The following is a 23798-nucleotide window of genomic DNA, read 5'->3' on the forward strand; positions in this document are numbered from 1 at the left end:
TTAGACACCAGTGAACATACCATCTGCTATGTGCCGTGCACACATCTGGGTGTGTGAGAGGAAACCAGAAAGGGGAACATACAAAGTGCACGCAGGATTCAAATGCAGTACTGTAGAGCTATGAGGTAGCAGTGAGAATCTCTGTACCACTGCACACATAAAGGTGAAACCAATAGATCACAACATTCAGATATGTATTGTTTTGCCTGATTCACTTAATCTAATAAAATAATAAAATGTTACCTTGTGTAGCAGGTCTTTATTCTTAACTGCTGTAAGTTCAACATGCATTTTGGACAACTTCACAGGTAACACGCTACCACACTCTTGTGCCTGTTCCTTGGAGTTTAGTAGCTACAAAGTAAAAAATTAGGTCAAGCATCAGTGGAATCCACAAGAGACTGCTTGGAATACTGTAAAACATCTTTAAGAGTGCAATTGTTGATGTCCCTCATTTCTGAACAACACTTTTCATCTTGACACAATCCTTCAATTGGCAATGCTACTATTTAGTTCAATCTGCAGAGACAATTAAAGTTACTCTTCTTTTCCCATTCAAATCACACCCTTAGACATGTTTCATTGCACTTGTTCATTTTATTTTTTTGAATATTTCAAATATAAAAATTCAAAAAGTATCTTACACCAACCATTTTAAAATGGAGAAAAAAAATGACAAGACATGCAATGCAGTCATATCACATTACAATTTAAAGAATACACCCATGTTCTTTAGTGCCATTGCTCTAAAAAATTGAAATTAAAAAAGCAGCAGCACAGCATGGATTTGAGCAGACGGTCCAGCTCTGCTCAGTAACAGACTTGTTATGTACTGTGGAAAAACTCTCACCAGTCCTGTATGGCAGGGTTTCATTAATATTTGTAATTGTTTAAGTTTGCCTGAAGAAAGCGATTTACCTGCACACTGCTTAAAAAAACAGCAAGATTTAGAACACATCAATAAGTTATATTAATTTGGAGGAAAAAAAAAAAAAAAAGAAAAAATAAAGAGGCACAGTGGTCTCCTAATACTGTTAAAATCAGCCTTTTAAGTATACAACAGGCTATAGTCTTTTAAAGGTAACTGCTTCCTTCTGTATAATAATTCACAACATCTGATACCCAAGATCAATGACATTGTCTTATAAAAAATCAGCATCATCTTTTTGACTTCTAGATGTAACACATTTTTACAAAGCCTCGCAAATTTCAAGAACTGCTTATATACATAAAATATATATGTAAGCATGCAACACCCAAACCAAGAAAAACAATCATTTTCATCAAATCCAGTTACATTTGCAAAAACCCAGCATCTCTAAGTTAACCACAGTCAGTCTTGAGTTTCCAGACAGTATGAGACAAAGCATATAGTACAATATTTCAAAGCCTCCCAAGAAATGCAAGCAGATGTGCTGTGGTGCAGTAAGAGAAGCATAGCGCTGTGTGCACTGCCACCTTGTGGTGTAAGGCCAGTATATATTTACAAGAAATCCATCCAAGAAAGTGAAATTAAAAAAAATAAATAAAAATGTTCACATCACTTAATAGTCCGTCACAAAAAAAAGGGGTGTTTGTTGAAATTTATATAACCTCAAGCGTGGCTTGACAAAAAAACAAAAAAAAAAAACACAAAAAATCTTAGCAACTGAACAAGATTTTGTTGCGTGCAGCAATACATTTTTAATCATTATTATTATTAATAATAATGCTGATTTGTGGTTTCCCTAGGTGTACACTATATTGTAAAGTCTCCTTTCAAACATTCATTTGCTTTTCCTGCAAACCATGAGATTGTCTTCTTGTAGCTGATGTCTACACGTGGGTCAGACAGGAGTTAACCATATTTCTCTTATACCCCATAGACAACTTGTTTTGTCCTGATCAGCTCAAAGTAATAAGCTATTTCAAATACTTTTGATTTCAGTTATTTGTCCAGCCTACAATTCAGATGACCACAATTGCTCTCTTGCCTTCTGCAGCTTCCAGGCGCCTTTTACCAGTAAACAGCTCACTTGTTGTCTTGTGCTGGATGGGGTTTCACTCAGCTTGATTTCAGTGTAAATTGCTCTCAGTGAGCAGTTTTGTCCTTCCTAAAGCCAATAAAAGTGTGTTATTCATTGACAGCTTGACTTTTAGTTCAAATGGAATAAAATATTTCTAACAGGTTTCCCCCACAAGGAGGGGACAAAACCACACAGAAAACATACATATGTAATGGCATTTAAGAAAGGAAAAACTGCATGTGTCACCTTAACCTTTCTGCAGAAAGCACATTTTTGAATACAAAATAAAAACCTTTTTCTTTTCCTTGCAAACTGTTCAGCATATCCATGTATCCTTGGTTTTTGATTCAACTTCTCAAAACCAAATTTGCTCAGCCCTTGAGTAACACTCTCAGTCTGCTTCATTTCCATTTCTTCAGTTTAGTACTTTTGTTTGGCATTTTTATGATAAAAAAACAATAAACCATGGCATACTGTTTTACAAGCATAAGTTGTGAAGTAGGACTGCACACAGAAACAAAAACACAATGATATTTGTAATATGGCTGTGTTTTCCTTCCAGCGAGCTGTGGCTCTAGAGTTGCACCAAAAGTGACACTCATTGCAAAAAGGGAGACAGAGGGACGGGTAGGATGGGTGAAGAAACACGACAGTGTGTTTAGGCCTTTTTTTTTTTTTCCCAGCAGCATTTTTAGTAAAATATTAACTATACAATAATAAAAAAAAGAAATAGAAAAAATGCAAAACTATTCAACAGGTTTCTGTTTTTTTTTTTTTCATATTAAAGATACAAACTGCCAAAACCATTCCAGTCCAACGGTTCAAAATATTTACAAGCTCCACTGTCCACTGTAAAAATGCAACTAGGGCACATATTAGTATATGCCACTCAACATGAGAGGGTGCAAATGAAACAATTGGGACATCCCCCCCAACCCCCCACCCCCAATATCTGCTAAGTGCTGAATTCATAAATCACAGAAAGCACGGCAGCTCATAAACAACTTTAGGAAGTTTGCTGTAACTTCAGCTCTTGCCAAATAGTTACAGTAATGTACACCACTTCAGGGGCATATAGTGATTTATTCATCAGGGATACATTGTCTCTCATTAAATCACCTACCAGACATCATTTCAAAATTAAACATACATAGCACCTGATGTGTTACATTTGCTGTTCAAGAAGATCATGTTTTAGAAGTGTGCATACTGAAGCCTACTTGTGTGAAGCTTTAACTACACACGTTATTCCAGGTCTTTCCGTATCTCAGACATCTTATTTATACTATTACAAAAACACTTGTAGGCACAAAATTTGCCATTTCAGTTACATTTAAATTTGGTTTATGGTTTTATATGCCAATCAAATGGATAGCTGATTGCACTCATAGTGAGGTAGTAGAAGAAAGCCAACAATCTCTTATTATAAAAAAGATCTCTATCTACCTAAGTTCATAGAGCAGCTTGCTGTGAACCACATTTACGAAACCTTTTGGCTAAACAGCAACAAAATTAATTCTCTCCAAACCAGCCTGTAGTAGTAAAGTAATTAAGAAATACAAACTTCCTTAAAGCTACTTATTTTATGTTTATAGTGCTCCTTTGATGCCTCTTAGCAAAATGTGTTCCCCGATAATATGAGTTCACACAGCTCTGTACTTAGGAGTAAACGGATGTTTAACTGCAAGCCTTCCAGTTTCTGAATACAATACTTATTACTCTAAAAAAAGTCTGCTTTCTGTTGAAAGCTTGCAATGCTAAGCAGGAGTATACAAATTCCCAAAAAAGCACCCTTTAAAAAGGCCAAATAAGGCAAAGTATCAATAAATGTCAGGTATGGCTTTGGTTTTTGTTTTCTTTTTTAAATACTATTTTACAAATTACAATAAAAAAATCATAAACCCAATCACCAATAATAATTACACCTTCCCAAACCCCCCTCCCCAAATAACAACTTAGTGTCAACACTGCAAGAGTTCACGCTAAAGTCTTTTTTCTTTTTAACCCTTAAATGCACATGAATGCAGACGAGTATTTGTCCTATCTCACTGTTGGAGGCTTTCCTGGAGTCTGTGAGGAGGTCACATACAGAGAGGAGTTGTCATCTGATAGGGTGGGAACAACTGAATTTCCATTGGTAGGAGAGCAGCCCAATTTGAGTTTTTCCAAGTATTCAGCATGAACTGGTTTGTGACACTGTAGAATTTTAATTGCATCTTCTACTTTAAACCATTCTCGTTTTCTTCCTAAAAAAAAAGGGAAACATATGTAAAAGTCAATTTGGTGCACTGGACTGCTAACTATGCAGGTGTAGCTCCTGCTTTGAGTAATGCACTGGCAAGATAGGATCCAGCTCTTTGCAACCCTGAAATCTAGACAAGCAGGTTCAGAAAACTGATGTATGAATAGATGTTGGTTAAAATAAAAGGGAATTTTGAGTCAAAACATTAAGACAACTGTCAATGGATGTACAAGCTAACATTTAGGGATGGCTACATTAACGATACCTTGTAATATATGTGTCACATTTCTCAAAATTAAATTCAAACATTTGTCTATTCACCATATTATACATACAAACTCGTTATGGTACATGCTTATACTGGCTCTATTAGTATGTTTGCATATATACATACACATATTTTATATATGTATCAGAATGTACGGCAGCGTATTTCAGCCACAGAGGAAACAAAAATTAGGGACACAGTGAAAAGGTCTATTTTGTGATTAAAGTGAAAATTTCTGCTTTAATCTCGTAGTTAGACATTAAAGTAGACTGTCACAAATGTCAAATTATAACCGACCCAGTTGTTAATCGCTATGTGCTTCTGGGGATCCTCCTGAACTGACAGCAGCAGCAGGCAGCGATTGCCACACAGAACACATTAAATTTATGATATTCCAGCTCTCTGCACATTTGGAATCATTAGATTTATACTTGATATCACTTTCATGATAAAATGCATTAAACTAAACTATGTATATTACATTTTACAGGTAAATCGTGAACTAAATGTATAATGAATGCTGTTAATAATTACACATGTGGAGGCGGCACAGTGGCAGAGGGTAAGCGATGCTGCCTCACAGGGAATCATGTCCCTGGTGTTCCTTGCCAGAAGTTTGCATGTTGTCCTGGTGGGTTTCCACAGCGTGCTCCAGTTTTCTTCCAAAGACATGTAGGTTTGGGGATTTGGTGATACTAAAATGATGCTACTGTATGTGTGTGATTGTATTCACCTTGCAATTCTCACCATGATGATATCTTGCCCTGCCACCTAGTGGAATCTTGCAGATTTACGTCAAGTACACATGCAAGTATAAACATTACACCGCTTGTGTAGAAGCGTCCGCAGTAGTGCACATTGCGTGAAGTATAAACCTGGCCTTACTCCTCAAGCTGGATTGTACTCTTGAGCATTCTCATATATATTAACTTCAACGAATGTGGGGGCACCTTGATGGTATAATACATGCAGTATTACAAAGAGCTGGGGCGTCCCCTTCAAGGTCAGATCATGATGTGTTGCTACTCTCTGGTTCACAAATCACAGTCAGAGAAATGCCTTGGTCATTTTAGTCACTTGTAGAGTTCAGTAAAGGGGTCAAGCTCTGACAGAACAGATAAAGCTGGGGGACATTACTGTAGTTCACAATTTAAAAAAAAAAAAAAAAAAAAAACATTCTTATCTGTACAGTGCTGAAACCGTTAAGTTCATTCAATGGGACATGTATATGTGCAGCCTGTAAACATCTACGATTGTATATAATAAGTTAAAGGAAACAATAATTCAGTGTATGGTGTTTTTGATCTAAACCTTGTACAAGATTACACATCAAATCATTACATTCAAATCTTACTGAAGCTACCACTTTTACAGAATCTTCTACGTGACGACATTCTATTTATACCCAGAATTCCAATTGTTCCTACTAATTAACTGTTTGCATTTAAAAGTATACAGTTTCCTCTAAAAAGTGTTTGCAATGACCATCGGCAAAGTCAAGCCACTAGGAAAAGCAAGAACTGATCTACAGCAGGAATATTTTACACATGTACAATTGTATGTAGCATGTCCAAGAGTGGGCAGCATGGTGGCTCTTTGCTGCCTCACAGTAAGGAGAACAGGGTTTATGTCCCAGGTTCTTCCTGCATGGAATCTGCATCTTTACCTTGCGTCTGTGGGGGTTTTCTCTGGGTTCTCCAGTTTCCTCCCACAGTCCAAAGACAGGTTAGTTGGACTGGTGACGCTAAATTGGGTGCTATGTGTAGGAGTGTGTTCACCTTGCAATGGGTTGATGCCCTGTCCAGAGATTTTTCCTGCCCTGTGCTTGCTGGGTTAGGCACCAGCTTCCATGTTACCCTGCTCAGGATTAAGTGGGCTTAAAAAATGGTAAGCTATGTTCAAAAGTAAGGAGCTTCAGTGAATTAATAATATCCCCTGACAAATATTGTATACAGAAAAGTACTGAGCTAGTTACATACTGTAGTACTTCTGACACTGCTGCTTAATCCTTGGTACTATAAACAAAGCCATTTTCATGGGTGACAATTTTCCAAGGAACACAGCTAGTAATATAAGAAAAAACAAATATATGCCAAGATGTGAATCAAATTACTCAGGGTCTCACAAGTTCCAATGTACATCCTCTAAAAGAGGTATGGATCTTTGTTTGGGTGTTTTTTTTAAATTAACTCAACTGCATTTCTGCAATGTATGAAAAATGCAGAATATCCATACCCATAAATGTCCCTATTTTAGCAAGATATTTTTCCTGAAGCATTATTCAATTTTAGTGTGTTCATGTTGAAGCCAAAGTTAAAATGAAGTAAACAATAAATAAAAACAGAAAGTGTTACCATCCCTGCAAGACAATATCGCAGGTTTACTGCTGTGAATGCAATGTTTTGTTTTGACTGGTACAGGTCCCAAAGCACTGTACAAAAACCGTAACTCATACAGGTAGGAAGGAAAAAAAAAAAAGAAATAAATAAAAAAAAAAGTACAGCAATGCAGTATTTTTCTGTGGTGATACATTATTGACATGCTCAGAACAAGTATCAGGATTGTTTTTGTATATTTATTTTTCACGATATTACAGTGAAAAAAATTGCATTTCGCAAATACTATCAAGTACTCTGCCAATGTAGTACTGTCTCTCTAACTAACTTGACACAAGTGCTTGTCAAATAAAAAACAGCTTTCAACTGTAATATATTACAGAAATGTCTAACACTTAATAAAACTGTGAAGCGTTATGTTATTATGATGAAAGTTTCAGAATAATTTTGTATTGTGGAGTCCCTGGCAATTCCCACCTTTAGCATAAAATGGTCATAAAACAGCTTGCAGGACATTTAATAAGAAAACTTAGAGGAAGATAACTTCTAAAATGTCATGAATGGTCTATGCAAAAAATCCTAAGGACACACTGATCATGTTTACTTTTCCACCTAATTCTGAGAAATAATAAACATTTAACTTTCCAAAAAGCATTTAGTAGCTGTAGCTCAGAGACTACCTTCAGACAGACATTTTCTGTACATAATCAGGCAGCTCAATAAAACCCACCAACTCACCAATATTGACAGAATCCTCCCAGTCTTCCAATGTCTCCGTCACTGTTAGGACATAAACGTATGTTCTGTGCTTCCGATCTTGGTTCTGCTTAAGAAAATAAAGTTAACAACATTTTAAATATTTTTCTTGATTTTTATTACAACTGTTCTTTTCTAGTTTCATGACGTGTGGGCATGAGAAATGTATTGGTGTAGACAAGTCATTTGCAAAATAAAATAGTATTTCTTACAGGATCTCAATGTCTCTAAATCCTCAGCTAGCAAATACACTTCTGTATAACAAATATTTTGAACATTCCCTACAATGCATGCAACATCTTCCCTTCCCCAGTATGGTCAGCATGTGAACCTTAAAATATTCTCCCTCAAAAGGTACTTACCTCAAACACTCCAAGTAGTCTCCCTAACTTGCCTTTCACACCAGCCTGTCAGAAAAAAGAAACAGCCACTTAGTTCAATATAGTACAGATAAGAGTAATATAGTGATTTATATATATTAAAAAAAATTATAGTGCCAGAAAAGATAAAAATGTAGTTAAAAGCTGGTTATTACACCCAATGTAGAGATCAACATAATGAATAGATAAGATAGTTAAATAAAAATACCAAAAGGAGCAAGCTTCAACAAAACACTCAAATAATAATAACAACATTTTTGGCTGAGTGAGGAGGATCTGCTCAAACTAGGATAGTGAAGAAGACAGAAATTAGATAAAAGCTTTAGTGGTTCATTCTTTCTTAACTTTGCTTTCTCTGGCCAATAGATATAGATAAATATGAATTAGAACTGATGTCAAAATTCATTCCTAATCTCTTCTAAGTGGCACTTGCCCAGTGAGGTAGGGGCCTCATGTTTAAAGTAGACTCTCTTGATCTAAAATAAAGTGTTAAAATCCAAAATAGTGCTTGCTAGTATCTGGCATCCCACAAAAAGACATTTTACATATAATGAGAAGGGCTATCAGCCAATCATTGTATCGTATGGACTGCAAAAAATGAATTGAAGTTAAAGCTATACTTGATACTTGAGAACATGTGGGTACATCTTGTGACGGTGCAGGTCAGCTCCACACTGCCAGGTCCTTCCTGTGAGCCTCTCAAACCTGCTACCGCTGATGATGTACCTGAAGGGTGAGCCTAGCAAATGAGGACACTCACACATAGCAAAGGGTAGGTGCAAAGTGAAAAGTGCTTTTATTAAAACAACACCAATTAAACCAAAGTGTTCAAAAGTGCAACGCTCTCTTCTTTAAATAAATAATCCATAAAAACAGTGATGGGTCTGCGAGCTTAAAATCCACATCAAAACCAACAGCGATCGGCTCCTTCATATTCTGTCAATCAAGCCCAGCACCTCTCCAATTTTGTCTTCCCAGCTCACCCATTGCTTGCTCAGCTGGCAGAGACACAAGCAGCCACGGACCTCACCACCCGACCCCTGTCTTAGCTGCCTCCAAACAGCGCCAACCAGACCAATTGTCCTCCGGTCTTCCTTCTCGCACCCCTGGCATACCTTGGATTCCTGTCGTAGGATGCCACCATGATTATTCTCACGCTGCCTCACACCCACACTGCCTGGCACATCCTACCTCTCTCAACGATGCTGTTCTCGCAGCTCTCCCTGTCCGTCTTGTTTTCCCCCCTCCACCCTCTCTGCTCGTGCAGGCTTCTTTTAAACTAACACTTCTAATGGGACACAGGTATGCTCGCACCACTCCCTCTGAGGAATTAATGAGGTACCAGCCTGACATGCACACTTGCACACGTCTTCACAATCAGGCAGGCACCCCCCCCATCCATCCAAGGAGCAAAGTGTGTTTACACACCTACCGGTGCCGGATTAAAGCCTGCACTTTGCAGGGTCTGATTACCTCTTTAAAATTAGCACAACGCCACGGACCACTTGCCACACTTTTGACATTGGGTGGGGAAAATGGTGACAGACGTATATGTAAATACAGAAGACAGACAAAGCTTGTTCAAACAGAACTGGACAATGACAGTGTTTAAGATTTCATTCATCCTCACAAATACATCAGATCATTATGAAACATGCTTTTATTGTCTAATGTTCTTGGTGTACTGATACATTGATGTTTACCGGGATTCTCTTTGTGTATTACAACTGCAAACTTATTAGCCTGTAGTTTTATAACTATTGAGCAGAATATTTTGAAAAATGAATAATTCTGATTTATTACTAAAGGTAAAATTCCATTACAACGAATATCTTTATAACAAAGTATTTTTATGGTCCCAACAGTTTCCCCCTATGACAGAATCTATAGAAATTTTGTTACTACGAAATACATTCAGCAGATACTTTCATTACAACGAAGTGCCCTTGAAATGCCTGAATGAATCATCCACAGAGCAGTTAGTTCTGTGGTTGCAGCTCAGTTGTGCACAACGTTCCCCAAACAGAAACACTGAAATTTTTTTTTCTTTCTTCAAACTTTCCTCGTACTTTTTTTTGCCGTGTTTGTTTCCTGTGATTTTCACTGATACCTTTTGCTTATTGCTTGTCAACATTTGAAGAAGATCCATTGGAATTTAACTCATTGTCACCCTCCTATAGAAATGGCAGACACGAAAAAACGACAACAGTTCACATTAGAAAAAAACTTTTTTGCGGCTCTTGATTCCGGCAAAAAGAAAAAAGCCAGTTATTTCGGAATTTCGCCATCGACACCGTCAATTTTATTGAAAGACTAAGCAAAAAAAAGAAGAAAAATATTGGGTTGCAAATGTATGTGAACTGCTGCATTTGAAGACATCGAAAAAGCAGTTTTTACGTGGTTCAGTGGTGTGCCACTCATTCAAGAAAAGGCACAGTTACTGCTGTGAGGTTTCTAAAGTCTCTTGGGACCTCACCCAATGGGACAACACGCAGAAGAGCATCCGAAGGTGCGATCTGGCTCAGCGCCAAAGCAAACAAAAAAAATCTCGATGGGTGATGCAAGGAACATTGTAAATGCAGGGAAAAGCATTACTTGGCCACTAACCTAGTCACAACCCTACCTGACTGCTGTGTCTGAGTATAGAAGAGTGGCAGATCCCGCTACAATAAATAACCATGTTGTTCCTGTTTCAACTGAATAAAGTTGGTTTTGCTAAAGTACTGAGACACAGCCTTGTGTTTTGGGGTGCAAGACAGGGACTTCCAGCACGACCACGATCTTTTAGGATTTTCTTCTGTGGTGCTTCGCTGCAGCGCTGTGAACCTTTTGTTTGTCCATTGCCGGGGCAGGGCAATCTTCCACAGATGCGGCAATCGCACTTCGGGACGCACTTCAGCGTGTTGTCCCGTTGGGTGGGGGGGGAACCCAAAAGGGTTCAGATACCCCACAATATGAAGAAGAAGAAAAGGATGATTCGACTTCTGATTGATAACTGTGCTGCCCACAACACGCGTCCACATTTAGATAATGTTCGCGTTGAATTCCTTCCACCCAATTGCACGGCAGTGCTTCTGCATTTGGATTTGAGTATCATTCGCAGCCTGAAAAAGAGTACTATTGCAAGGAAATGCTGAGAAAAATTCTCATTAGCATAACTTGTAGACAGGAGGAGATTAAAATTAACGTGAAAGAAGCTGTTGAAACGCAAACGCCTGGATGCAAGTTAAAGAAAGCACTACAATGAAAAATACAGAATCTCATTACTACAAAATTTTCATTACATCAAAATATTTTTAGATCCCTGGCACTTCGTTGCAATGGAATTTCACCTGTATATACACAAATAAAATGGAGGTGCATCTGGAAAGAAATTTAGATCTAGTCAACACTAAACACATAAATTTGAAAATACAAATAAGGGGGGGGGGTTTGGTTTGGAAGATTTTAGCCTCCCATCCAAACTGAAACAGTGTTGCTAACTAAATGGAATAATTTTTAAGACATTCTCCAAAAGATGTACCCTAAGTTCTTGTCTATAAGCCGCGGCTTATCTAAGGAAAAAAGTTGTGAAAATGAAAAAATAGAATATCGGCTTATACATAAGTCCGGCTTATACATCCATCGCGGGGGTTGCGTTCCAGAGCCACCCGCGAAATAAGAATATCCGCGAAGTAGAAACCATATGTTTATATGGTTATTTTTATATTGTCATGCTTGGGTCACAGATTTGCGCAGAAACACAGGAGGTTGTAGAGAGACAGGAACGTTATTCAAACACTGCAAACAAACATTTGTCTCTTTTTCAAAAGTTTAAACTGTGCTCCATGACAAGACAGAGATGACAGTTCCGTCTCACAATTAAAAGAATGCAAACATATCTTCCTCTTCAAAGGAGTGAAGCAAACAAATCAATATGTCTGTTTGGCTTTTAAGTATGCGAAGCACCGCGGCACAAACCTGTTGAAGGCGGCAGCTCACACCCCCTCCGTCAGGAGCAGACAAAGAGAGAGAGAGAGGGAGTTTGTTTTTCAGTCAAAAATCAATACGTGCCCTTCGAGCTTTTAAGTATGCGAAGCACTGTGCAGCATGTCTTTTCAGGAATCAGCTTTACAAAAGATAGCAACGTGAAGATAATCTTTCAGCATTTTTAGACGAACGTCCGTATCGTCTAGGTGTGCAAACAGCCCCCCTGCTCAATCCCCATACGTCAGGATCACAGATAGTCAGCGCAAGAGAGACAGAAAAGTAAGCCGGGTAGCTTCTCAGCCATCTGCCAATAGCGTCCCTTGTATGAAATCAACTGGGCAAACCAACTGAGGAAGCATGTACCAGAAATTAAAAGACCCATTGTCCGCAGAAATCCGCGATATATATTTAAATATGCTTACATATAAAATCACAATTTAAATGACCGCTACGCGCTCGTGTTGACTCGGCGACGCCCAGAGCAGAAAGAACGCGCTCCGGCCGCTCCAACCGCGCCATGCGGGGAGTGAGAGAGACGCCAATATCTCACACTCTCTCCCCCCTTAAAGAAATTAAATGGGCGCGAGTGAGACCACTGACCTCCCTCCCTTCTATTAGTTATAGGTTATAGTACGTTCGGCTTATCCATGAGTCCGGCTTATCTATGATACGATTTTATTTTAAAAATTCGTATGATTTTTGGTCTCCGGCTAATACATCAGTCCGGCTTATAGACAAGAACTTAGGGTACTGTATATTTGAATACACTAAGTCTTGCACAGCAATGAGAACTGAGAAAGTCAAGCTTTTCAAAAATGTTGATATATGTTTGTCATGTGATCAGGTACTGTCTCCAGTTTGTTCTGGTAATCCTTTTGCGCTCTTCTCATTAGTGTGAGGACACTCCTTTCCTAACTTCTCTTTATCAGCCGATGGATACAGTGCCTTGAAATACTGCTATATTTTGCTATTATTTATTTCGGTAGAACTTCCTGTTTGTGATTTCCAAGACTTCTGAAGGCCTTATTACTCATTTATTTTTAAATTTTAACAACAGGTCACAATCTGTCCACATAAACAAGTAAATTTTGTTTCCCCCCCCACCTCAGTCTTTTAGTATTTTGATTTACTTTGGATTTACCCTTTACATAATCAGCACTCTTAGCTAATAAACCATGCATATCAAATAGTCAAGATTTACATGGTTTTGCTCTATTAGAGGGGCTGACAAACTTTTAGACATCCACCCTAAAACATTAATGTGGACGGGAATGTTTTAAAACTGCTGCTGGCTATCATGAAGAATGCCACACATTTTCAGTATTACCGTATTTACGTGTGTACCGCACGCACATTTTTTCCCCGAAAATTAGCATTAGAAAAATCATGTGCACGTCATCCATCCATTTTCCAACACGCTGAATCCGAACACAGGGTCACGGGGGTCTGCCGGAGCCAATCCCAGCCAACACAGGGCACAAGGCAGGAACCAATCCTGGGCAGGGTACCAACTCACCGGAGGACACACACAAACACACCAACACACCAAGCACACACTAGGGCCAATTTAGAATCACCAATCCACCTAACCTACATGTCTTTGGACTGTGGGAGGAAACCGGAGCGCCCGGAGGAAACCCACGCAGACACGGGGAGAACATGCAAACTCCACGCAGGGAGGACCTGGGAATGTGCACTTCATAGACAAGGAAATTTTTTTCTGTAATGTTTACTTCTTCTTCTCTCTCTCTCGTTTTTGAATCAGTTTGCTGTTGTCATTCAGCATGGATAGTAGCAAGCGTTTACGCTCCTTCATGGCAGCAGAGAAACTAAAAGTGATTTTGGAAGCAGAGAAGAAAGGAAACCGGGCAGTAGGTCGCAAGTACGGTGTTCCAGAGTGGTAATGGAAGAAAGACAAACTTTCGTCATGCAACAAAAACAAAAGGGCATTTTGCGGAAAACGTGCCCTAAACGCTTCCTATACAATCACAACGCACATCGTACACGGGGTAAAACGGTTTTCGCGATTTTCTTTGTAAAAATTAGGGTGCACGTCTTACACGAGGGCGCGTGGTACACGAGTAAAAAAGGTCAATATGTGAATATCCTCCCAATCTCTTTGATTTGACTGTGACTGAATTGCGATGATTTGAGATTTCACTGTATCAGCACCTTTTATTAGCATACCGGTGAGTAGCTAAACAACTTTGTGAAAATTTAGAAAATCCCTACTTCCCCCCCACCCAAATCTTTATATAAGAGTACTGAATAAAAGTACTGCCTGTAAATCTGCCATCAGATTTTAAAATAAAAAACTTGTTAGACAGTGTTTTTAAATATCAGCATACTATGAGCATTAATATATTATATATTTATTATATATATATATATATATATATATATATATATATATTTATTATATAATGCAGTGCTTGTGTATAGCTGATTGCTGTTAATATGAAGGGGCTGCTATAACATTGCAGTTTTCACATGGGATCAGTAAAGTACCAATCCATTTATCTAATATAAGGAGTATTCAAGAGGGACAGAGATCACATACACACTAGTATCTAAAGCAAAAGTGGCCGGCTTGACTAAAGATACTATTCTATTCAGTATCATCTTTAACATAATGTCTCCATGTTTTTTTTTTTGTTTTTTTTTTAAATATTTTTATTTTATTAATTTTCATTGTAATCGTTACATACAAACAGATCAATTTATAACCCAACAAATTTGAAAACAAATCAAACCCCACCCCTGAGAAGGAGAGCTTAGCTAAAGGAAAATTTCTTTAAGCTTTTTAATAAGGCAACATTAGACAAAAGAAGGGGAGAAGTAAATATCTATATAAATAAGAGATGGAGAAGGGAGTTAAATGCAATAATAGTTAATTCTCTTATTCTAAAATAATATTGATTAAATCCTGCCAAGTTCTGAAAAAATTTTGTACAGATCCTCTAACTGAAAATTTGATTTTTTCCAATTTCAAATAATATAAAACATCGGTTTCCCACTGACTTATAAGAGAAGAATTAGGATTCTTCCAATTTAACAAAATAAGTCTGCGTGCCAAGAGTGTAGTGAATGCAATCACCATTTGCTTGTCCTTCTCCAATTCAAGTCCATCTGGAAGGACACCAAACACAGCTGTTAGTGGGTTAGGAGGGATTGTGATACTGAGGCTGTCTGAGAGGCACTTAAAAATTTTTGTCCAAAATGATGTTAGTTTGGTGCAGGCCCAGAACATGTGACCCAGTGAGGCAGGAGCTTGGCTGCAGCGCTCGCAGGTCGGATCCTGGCCTGGAAACATTTTGGACAGTTTTAAGCGAGACAGATGAGCTCGGTATATAATTTTTAGTTGAATAATTCTATGCTTTGCGCATATAGAACTCGAGTGAATTCTCTGCTTTGCTACCCTCCACTCCTTTTCTGATATATTGATTAAGAGATCTTCTTCCCAATGTCCTCTTGGATCTTTGAAAGGTAGGGACTCTAATAAGATTTTATATATTACGGAAATAGTGTTTGATTCCTCGGAATTGAGCAGTATTTTTTCCAGCATTGTGGAGGGTGCAAGGTGGGGGAAATCAGGCAATTTCTGTTTAACAAAATTTCTAATTTGAAGATAGTAAAAGAAATGTGTAGCTGGGAGGTTAAATTTTGAACGTAATTGTTCAAAAGATGTAAATATGTTGTCTATATAAAGATCTCTGAGCATTTTAATCCCAAAACTTTTCCAGGTATTAAAAACTGGATATGTTTGCGAGGGTTGAAAGAGGTGGTTCTCTTGCAGAGGTGCCACAGATAAAAGATTTTCCATCTTAAAATGCTTCCTAATTTGGTTCCATATTCTGAGTGAGTAAAGCACAATTGGGTTATTAGTATATTTGCGATAACTTTCATTTATTGGAAAGCAGAGCAGGGAATATAAAGAAGTACTACAGGATTTTACTTCTACTGCAGACCAAGCCTGTGTATGTGCATTTATTTGTGTCCAGGTTTTTATGGCTTGTATGTTTGCTGCCCAGTAATAAAACTGAAAATTAGGTAAAGCCATGCCACCTTCTGCCTGAGGTCTTTGTAGGGTCGCTCTTCGGATACGTAGGTGTTTTGAGTTCCAAATGAATGAGGTTATTATTGAATCTAACTGTTTAAAAAACGATTTATTGATATATATTGAAATGTTTTGAAATAAAAAGAGAAGTTTAGGAAGGATATTCATCTTAACAATGTTAATTCTTCCGGCTAGAGTGAGATGAAGGGTTGACCATCTATGCAAGTCTTGCTTAATTTTTTCCATACAGATGCCAAAATTTTGTTGATAAAGAGCTTTATGTTTACTTGTGATATTTACCCCTAGGTATTTAAACTGATCTGCTATGGTAAAAGGTAGGGTGTCTAATTTAATATTATATGCTTGTGAGTTCACTGGAAAGAGTATACTTTTATTCAGATTAATTCTAAGACCAGATATCTTTTGAAATTCTGTTAGTGCTGTTAAAACAGCAGGGACAGTGTTTTCTGGGTCCGATATATACAGTATAAGACCATATCATCTGCATATAGAGAAATTTTCTGTTCCAGTCCTTCTCTGACAATCCTCTTTATCTGATAAGAATTTCGGCAGTGAACCACGAGTGGTTCAATAGCGATTGCAAACAACAGTGGCGACAAGGGACATCCTTGTCTGGTACCACGTTCTAGTTTAAAGTAGTCTGAGCAAATTTTATTAATACAAACTGAAGCTTCTGGACTGGTATACAGTAGTTTAATCCAAGCACAAATATTCGGGCCAAACCCAAATTTCTCCAATGCAGTGAAAAGGTAATTCCATGTAATGTCTCCATGTTTTATACTTAAAACTCAAAAAAGATATTTACTGTATTTTTGTTTCAGCTGCTAATGTCTGTTTTATCATTACTTTTAAAGTAACAGAAAAAAACACATCACCATGAAAAAAACTTAATAAACAACAAAACCTGAAATAAGTCATATATTAAATTTTGCTGTTTAGTAGGTCTGAAACTGAACTTGAAAAGCTCATATTTAGTGTACTGTATATTACAATACATTTCTGTGGATAAATGGTGATAGGTGGGGGTGGAAATAAATGTTTAAAAACATTTGGGAAATTAAGTCTTTCATATGGTTTGCTCTTTACCTTTCCAAATATGTCCATGCTTGTTAACACTATCACAAGAATGCAACCTGACCAGAGACTGGCTGACAGTTTAAACTACTCCCTCAGGTTAGTGTGTTACAGAAACCTTCTGGCTATTTTTCACTCTTGTAAAGCACTCCACATTGGCACTTTTAGTTCTCCTGCCAAAACGTACAGCTAGCAGCTATAAGTTTACTGTAAATGGTTCTTATTTCAAGGTTCAGAATAGTAGTACCAGATAACTGAAAAGGCAGTAAATGTGAAAAGCAACAATTCAAAATATGATGCTAAAGCTACTAAAAAAAGAAACAAACAAAACCAAGCAAAAATGCTTGGGCCAATATTTTTCGTCTTAAAAGAAACTATTTATATATATATAAATAAATATATATATAAATAAATATATATATATATATATATATATATATAAATAAATATATATAAATAAATATATAATATAATATAAATATATTTATATATATATAAATAAATATATAATATAATATAAATATATTTATATATATATAAATAAATATATAATATAATATATATAAATATATATATATATATATATATAAATAAATATATAATATAATATAATATATATATATATATATATATATATATATATATATATATATATATATATTTATATATATATATATATATATATATATATATATATTTATATATATATATATATATATTTATATATATATATATATATTTATATATATATATATATATATTTATATATATATATATATATTTATATATATATATATATATATATTTATATATTTATATATATTTATATATATATATATATATTTATATATTTATATATATTTATATATATATATATATATTTATATATATATATATTTATATATATATATATATATTTATATAAGGCTTCATAAGCTCTTTTATGTTCAATGTTGTACTTAATAAGTACTAATTATCCCAAACCATCATCTTTGAATGTTGCAAGACTTTTGCCTTGTATGTAGATCGGGGTAATTACATTCATTGCATTCCTAGTCTGAATCACAATGTGATTGTATGGGTGGTTACCTGGCACTGTAGGGTTGCCACCCGTCCTTTAAAATACGGAATCGTGCCGCGTTTGAGAATGAAATTGCGCGTCCCGTTTTGAATCAATACTGGACGGGATTTATCCCGTATTTTTTTTATCATTTTTTTTTTTAAAGCAACGTCTCATGCAAATCATCCCACACGCATTTTATGAAGATGCCTCCTTTCCTACTTTTGATTGGGTAATACTTGATGTCATCGTTAGTTTGATTGGTGTTTTTAACTGTCCAGTGAGGAGGGCGTGTCTTTTAAGTACAGTCTGCAAAGTGTTGGCACTGAGATGTGGCGTCAGCGCCATAGCTGAAGCCCCTAACGTTGCGGTCAGCAAGTCGGCTAACATCCGCCATGTGCCGTCTTTCAGTTGCGAGAAGCAGATCATAGAATGGTTGAAACTGTTGCCCCTAACGTTGCGCCACGGCGTGTGGTTCGTTTATACCTCGTGTCTTCTCATTAAAGTTTTATCTCGCGAATATGTTATTGCAATCCGCAGCGGGAGCGTTTCTATAAACTTAATTTAAACTTACGTTTTACACCGTGCTTTGTTTCCCTTATGAACATGCTTGTATGCTTCACTCGCTCCGTTCTCAATTGTTTAATTAATTTTTTGCTGTTCGCTGTTTGCGGCTCTTCCTCCATTTCCCCCTACTTCGTTCTTTTCTCTCGCGAATATGTTATTGCAATCCTTAACGGGAGCGTTTCAATAAACTGATTGAAAATAGTTTTGCATTTACCTTTTTAGTAAAAGGTGAGCTTTTAAGCCTGAGAAATCACCCCGTAAATGCACACGTTTAATTGCACATGTGTTAATATGTATGCTTACACAGTATTAAAAGACAGTGAACAACGTCAGTTACCTTTGTTCCCGCGTTTGATAAAAGGTGAGCTTTTAAGCCTGAGAAATCACCCCGTAAATGCACACGTTTCATTGCACATGTGTTAATATGTATGCTTACACAGTATTAAAAGACAGTCAAAAATTAACGTCATTTACCTTCGTTCCCGCGTGTGACTCGTGCTGTAAATCTCTTCCTTGTTTTTAGTTCACGTGATTACGTAGGAGGCGTGATGACGCGATACGTGACTCCGCCTCCTCCATTACAGTGTATGGACAAAAAAATATGTTCCAGTTATGACCATTACGCTTTGAATTTCGAAATGAAACCTGCCTAACTTTTGTAAGTAAGCTGTAAGGAATGAGCCTGCCAAATTTCAGCCTTCCACCTACACGGGAAGTTGGAGAATTAGTGATGAGTCAGTCAGTCAGTCAGTGAGTGAGTGAGTCAGTCAGTGAGGGCTTTGCCTTTTATTATTATAGATATATATATATATATATATATATATATATACACACACACATACATACACATACATACATACATACATACATACATACACACACACACACACACACACACACACACACATATATACATATACACATACATACATACATACATACACACATACATATATACATACTCAGTGTTTTGTGTGGGAGAGACTGTGTGAGGAGTAAGTGAGGAGTATAAAAGAATGATCTCAGGAACCAAGCAAGAACAAAATAGGTGAAATGTATACAATATTCAAGGCTTTTATTATAAGGGAAGTTTAAAACAACCTGAATAATACGAAGTAACAAAAAGACCCAATGCCCCTAAATGACCTACATATACACATAGTCGTGGAGTGTACAAACAAAATACTCTAATAAGCACTCCCTGCTCACTTTCAACTAGAACACTTTACCGTGTCCTAGCCTTTCTTCCTCCTACCAAATAAGGCTTCCAAAGTATCCTTCCAACTCCATGCTCACTTGTAGAATGACAACTTGACCCTTAGGCCCTGACCAGGAACCATTTTTAAGTATAGAATCACTTCTGGCTAGCTAATAGCTCACTCCAGTCGTCTCAAGTGCTCATGTACCTCTATGTTTTATCCATTATAGAAAACCAATAGTTTCCCCATCTCCAGTATCCTAGAAGAGTAATGCACATTGAATGGGGGACCTATATATCCTTCTAATCCTTTGGGGGACTCCCAGCATAGCAGTGGGGATTCCCCAGTGTCCTCCATTAAATATTTCACAGCCTTGTAAGGCTCTGTAGTTGTCCAGTAGTGTCCCCTGGTGGTTACTGCTGGTGTTACTACGATTTATAACAAACAGGACAGTGTTCCCTTACTGTGTGTCTTTGCAACCAGAATGACACAAAGGAGACACATATTAAATACTCTTTTTTGAGGTTGAGGTTGGATGTTAACTTCAGTTGACATCCAGGGGCAGAGGGTAATAATCAGCTATAGACGTTGACAAAGCTCACCATCACGTTACAGGTAGACCCTCTTTGCTAGGAGGACTGTTAGACTCATTGACTTGACATCGAATCCCTGTGTGTGTGAGGAGCGTAGAGTAAACAACGTCTAGAATGGCATTGACATCGGACAAAGGAGCAAAGCGAATGTGCAAAGTAAAATACTCCGTGGGCATTATTCATTTTTTTGCTTTTTGCATATTGTTGCTGAATCAGACCGTGACTTATCAAACTCCGATTTTGATGTAAGTGATCTGGAAAATCAAAAACGAAAGGCGGGTAGCCGTTTCTTTTCCAGATAGTGCCTTTCAGAATAATAATGGTTAGACAAACAGGAATGTAATATGTAAGCAGTGTTACAGCTGATCTTAGAAAGCTAATGTTTAATGTTAAATGCATATAGTGTTTGCTTTGTATGCTTTTTAGAAAACAAAGTTTTGGGGGAAAATATTCAGACCTGAGAGAAAATGGGAAAAAAGCAGCCCCGAGAGTTAATCTTCCACAGGCTCAATTTTAAAAAGGCAATATAATACCAATTTTCCTATCCCGTAACCATGTGCTACGCCTCTGTGACATCTCTCACTGTATAAAGAGTATCAGACAACCCCAGCGCCTGCCATTTCGCCTGCCTTCTAGCATCATAGGGAAACATTACCAATTTCCTCTTAAGTTATACCACTCTTTTTTATGCCTTCATGCCTCTTACCATTGCCATTTCAGAACACCTAGCATGTGTACAGTGTCTACCATGCCATGGTGGAGCCTCTTATTTCCACTCTGGTAGGCCTACATCCTACCTACAACTATGGATATTTCTTTACTGTTTGGCAATCTGGACCCTGTTCCTTTCAAATGTTATTTTTCCTACCAAGCAAATGATTTCACACCTTGAGACCCTTCAGTGTAAAAAGATTGAATGAATATTGCTTATAATCCAAAGTCATTACAGCTAAAAAGAAAACGAGCATCAAAAATAAAAAAATGAAGAAATGGGAGCAATATTTCCCAGGGTACATTTATATTAGACAAGCACTGAATATTCTTTAACAGAGTGTCACTGCCATTGTATTGAGAACACCCCTGCATAAGCTAACATTTTCAGACCTGGAACTTTAATAAAATAAGACCAGTGATAAATAAAATTGAGAAGGTCCATATAACAACCTTTTCAGACCTTTAGGTAAAGCTTTAAATGCCTTACATTTTACCACTACTTTGGAATTCTCATTTGAACATGTTAGTTGAGTATCAAATAAAAAAATAAAAAATGCAGTTATACAACATATCAATTTCAATTACCAGCCTGAAGAACAAATATAAAATACAATATGAAAAACAATGCTCAGTGTGTAGTGCAAAATGACTGAACAGAGTTCAATTATGGTGCTTGAGCTCTATATAACAAGTACCACTCAGGGGTTAAAGTGTTTTTAAGTTTGTTGGTCTCAATTATGGTGCTGTAGTTTCATTAAGGCTGTTAGAATTGAGTACAATTTGTGCTAGAGTATCTGAAATCCTGCAGTATGGCACAGACATTGTTTCAAGTGGTGACGCAATAGACATCTACAACTGAAGCCAAGTCAATTTTTTTAAGCTAGTGTAAAATCCTTTTGTATGACCTAACTTGTGGCTGTGTTACCATATCACATGGTGTTGCCACAGTCAGGATGTTTTTTTTTTTGTTTTTTTTTTGAGAACAAATCAAGGCAGTATCTGATATCGGTAAGCCAAGGACAGTCCATCAGTGCCGACATATAGTGGAAGGCATAAGGAGTTACTTCCAACTTCTTTAATGAATAATTTTGTCCTGACATTCTTGGTCAGGATGTTGTCACAATACCACTTCTTGTATTAAGTCATTATTTTTTGTTAATCAGTCCAATCAACGTGATGTTACTTGGTGATTTTCATCCCATAAACAAGCCAAAGCCCAAGACAGAAGCCATTAGGTTCTCTGGTTTTTAAAATCTGTACAAATGCTCTTTTGTCTAGTTTTTCTTTCTGTAGTCAACTATTTAAAAACCCTATCTATAACTTATAGATTTATAGACTTAATAAAGTACTTTCACAGACAGTTTAAAGACAAGCTTAGCGGAAACATTTGTACAGATTTGAATCTGATAAATTGGTATGTATTAGCAAAAAATATTCACTGCAATAGTGAACATACATATTAAACTGAATCGTGTGGGTGGGTAAATTACATTAACAAAATGAAAGCATTTGCCTCCTTATTGTCTTGCATTATTCATTTTCAACTACTTAATTATTTAAAATTACTTGAAACTATGTAAATTTGTTTTGGCACTGCAGTACAATCTTTGTCCCCTACAGAACATTTTAAAGTGCAAGTAGAGGAGCTACAGTTAACAACCTTAATTGTAACCCAGTTACACATATTTTATTAATTTAACTGTACTTGCATTGCTCATACACAAACTTTTGCTAAATATAAGATGGCTATAATGTTCTATAGAAATAATTTTGCATATTTCATGTGACTATAAACAATTTTTAAAATTAAATGTTTCCCATTTCAGTACTACCAACAAAGGCAGAAAGTATATTTACGATATTTCCTGTAATTTGAGAATTTATTTTGCCTTGCTTCACTTCATGCTATTTGATAAATCTTTTTTAACTATGGTACTTATTGTCTAGCCTGGAAAAGTACTAAAAGAAGACTATCAGAAGAAAGTTTGACTTTCCATCATTGCTGTTGAGACATTCAATAAAGGCAATTGTGTTTTGTAAAGCCATCAGTGGAAGTTATTTTTCTAAATTAGTTGACCACTGGACTCCTTTTAATAAAAAAAGGCAATGTAAAAACCCTTGGGGATATGTATTTTTGTCATTCTATATTAACTTCATACACAAACTCCCGAGTACAAGAATTTTGCATTTACATGTTCTTTTAGAGTAAGCTTATGGAGACACAAGGAAAAGCAAAATCAATGGCATTAATGCCAATGGCATCCTGCGGCAAAATAATGTTTATCCACCTGCCTAAATAAATAAATAAAGATTTATGAAATACCACACTCCTCTCAAAAAAAAATAAATAAATAAATAAAGGAGTAAATATTATTCTGAAGAAACTAGTATTAAACAAAACACGAAGCATAAATTTACCAATTACCTCTTCATACACCTCACGGACTGCTGCACCACCGGGCTCCTCCTCTGGCTCCATACCCCCTCCTGGTACAATCCACTGGTCTGGATGTCGACTACTGCTCACCAGCAACACCTGTGACAGAGACACTCTAT

The 23798-nt window shown here is 36.7% G+C and overlaps 1 protein-coding gene across 2 annotated transcripts in view; it reads right to left on the minus strand.

Annotated features, from left to right (window-relative positions):
• Positions 1 to 577: 577 nt before the first annotated feature.
• The window catches only part of nudt4a (nudix (nucleoside diphosphate linked moiety X)-type motif 4a), a 72659-nt gene continuing 49438 nt past the window's right edge, over positions 578 to 23798 (minus strand). Inside the window, exons 2-5 of one of the 2 annotated variants that reach the window (XM_051935270.1) lie at positions 23668 to 23778; positions 7971 to 8015; positions 7591 to 7678; positions 578 to 4252 (exon numbers count right to left, since the gene is read on the minus strand). In XM_051935270.1, coding sequence (XP_051791230.1) covers positions 4047 to 4252; positions 7591 to 7678; positions 7971 to 8015; positions 23668 to 23778 — 450 coding nt within the window. In that variant the 3' untranslated portion in view covers positions 578 to 4046. The remainder of the gene's footprint in view (positions 4253 to 7590; positions 7679 to 7970; positions 8016 to 23667; positions 23779 to 23798) is intronic. The other variant, XM_051935280.1, reaches the window with a different exon arrangement.

This window comes from Erpetoichthys calabaricus, chromosome 1 (genome assembly GCF_900747795.2).
Source record: "Erpetoichthys calabaricus chromosome 1, fErpCal1.3, whole genome shotgun sequence".
In the NCBI taxonomy this organism is placed as follows: domain Eukaryota; kingdom Metazoa; phylum Chordata; class Cladistia; order Polypteriformes; family Polypteridae; genus Erpetoichthys; species Erpetoichthys calabaricus.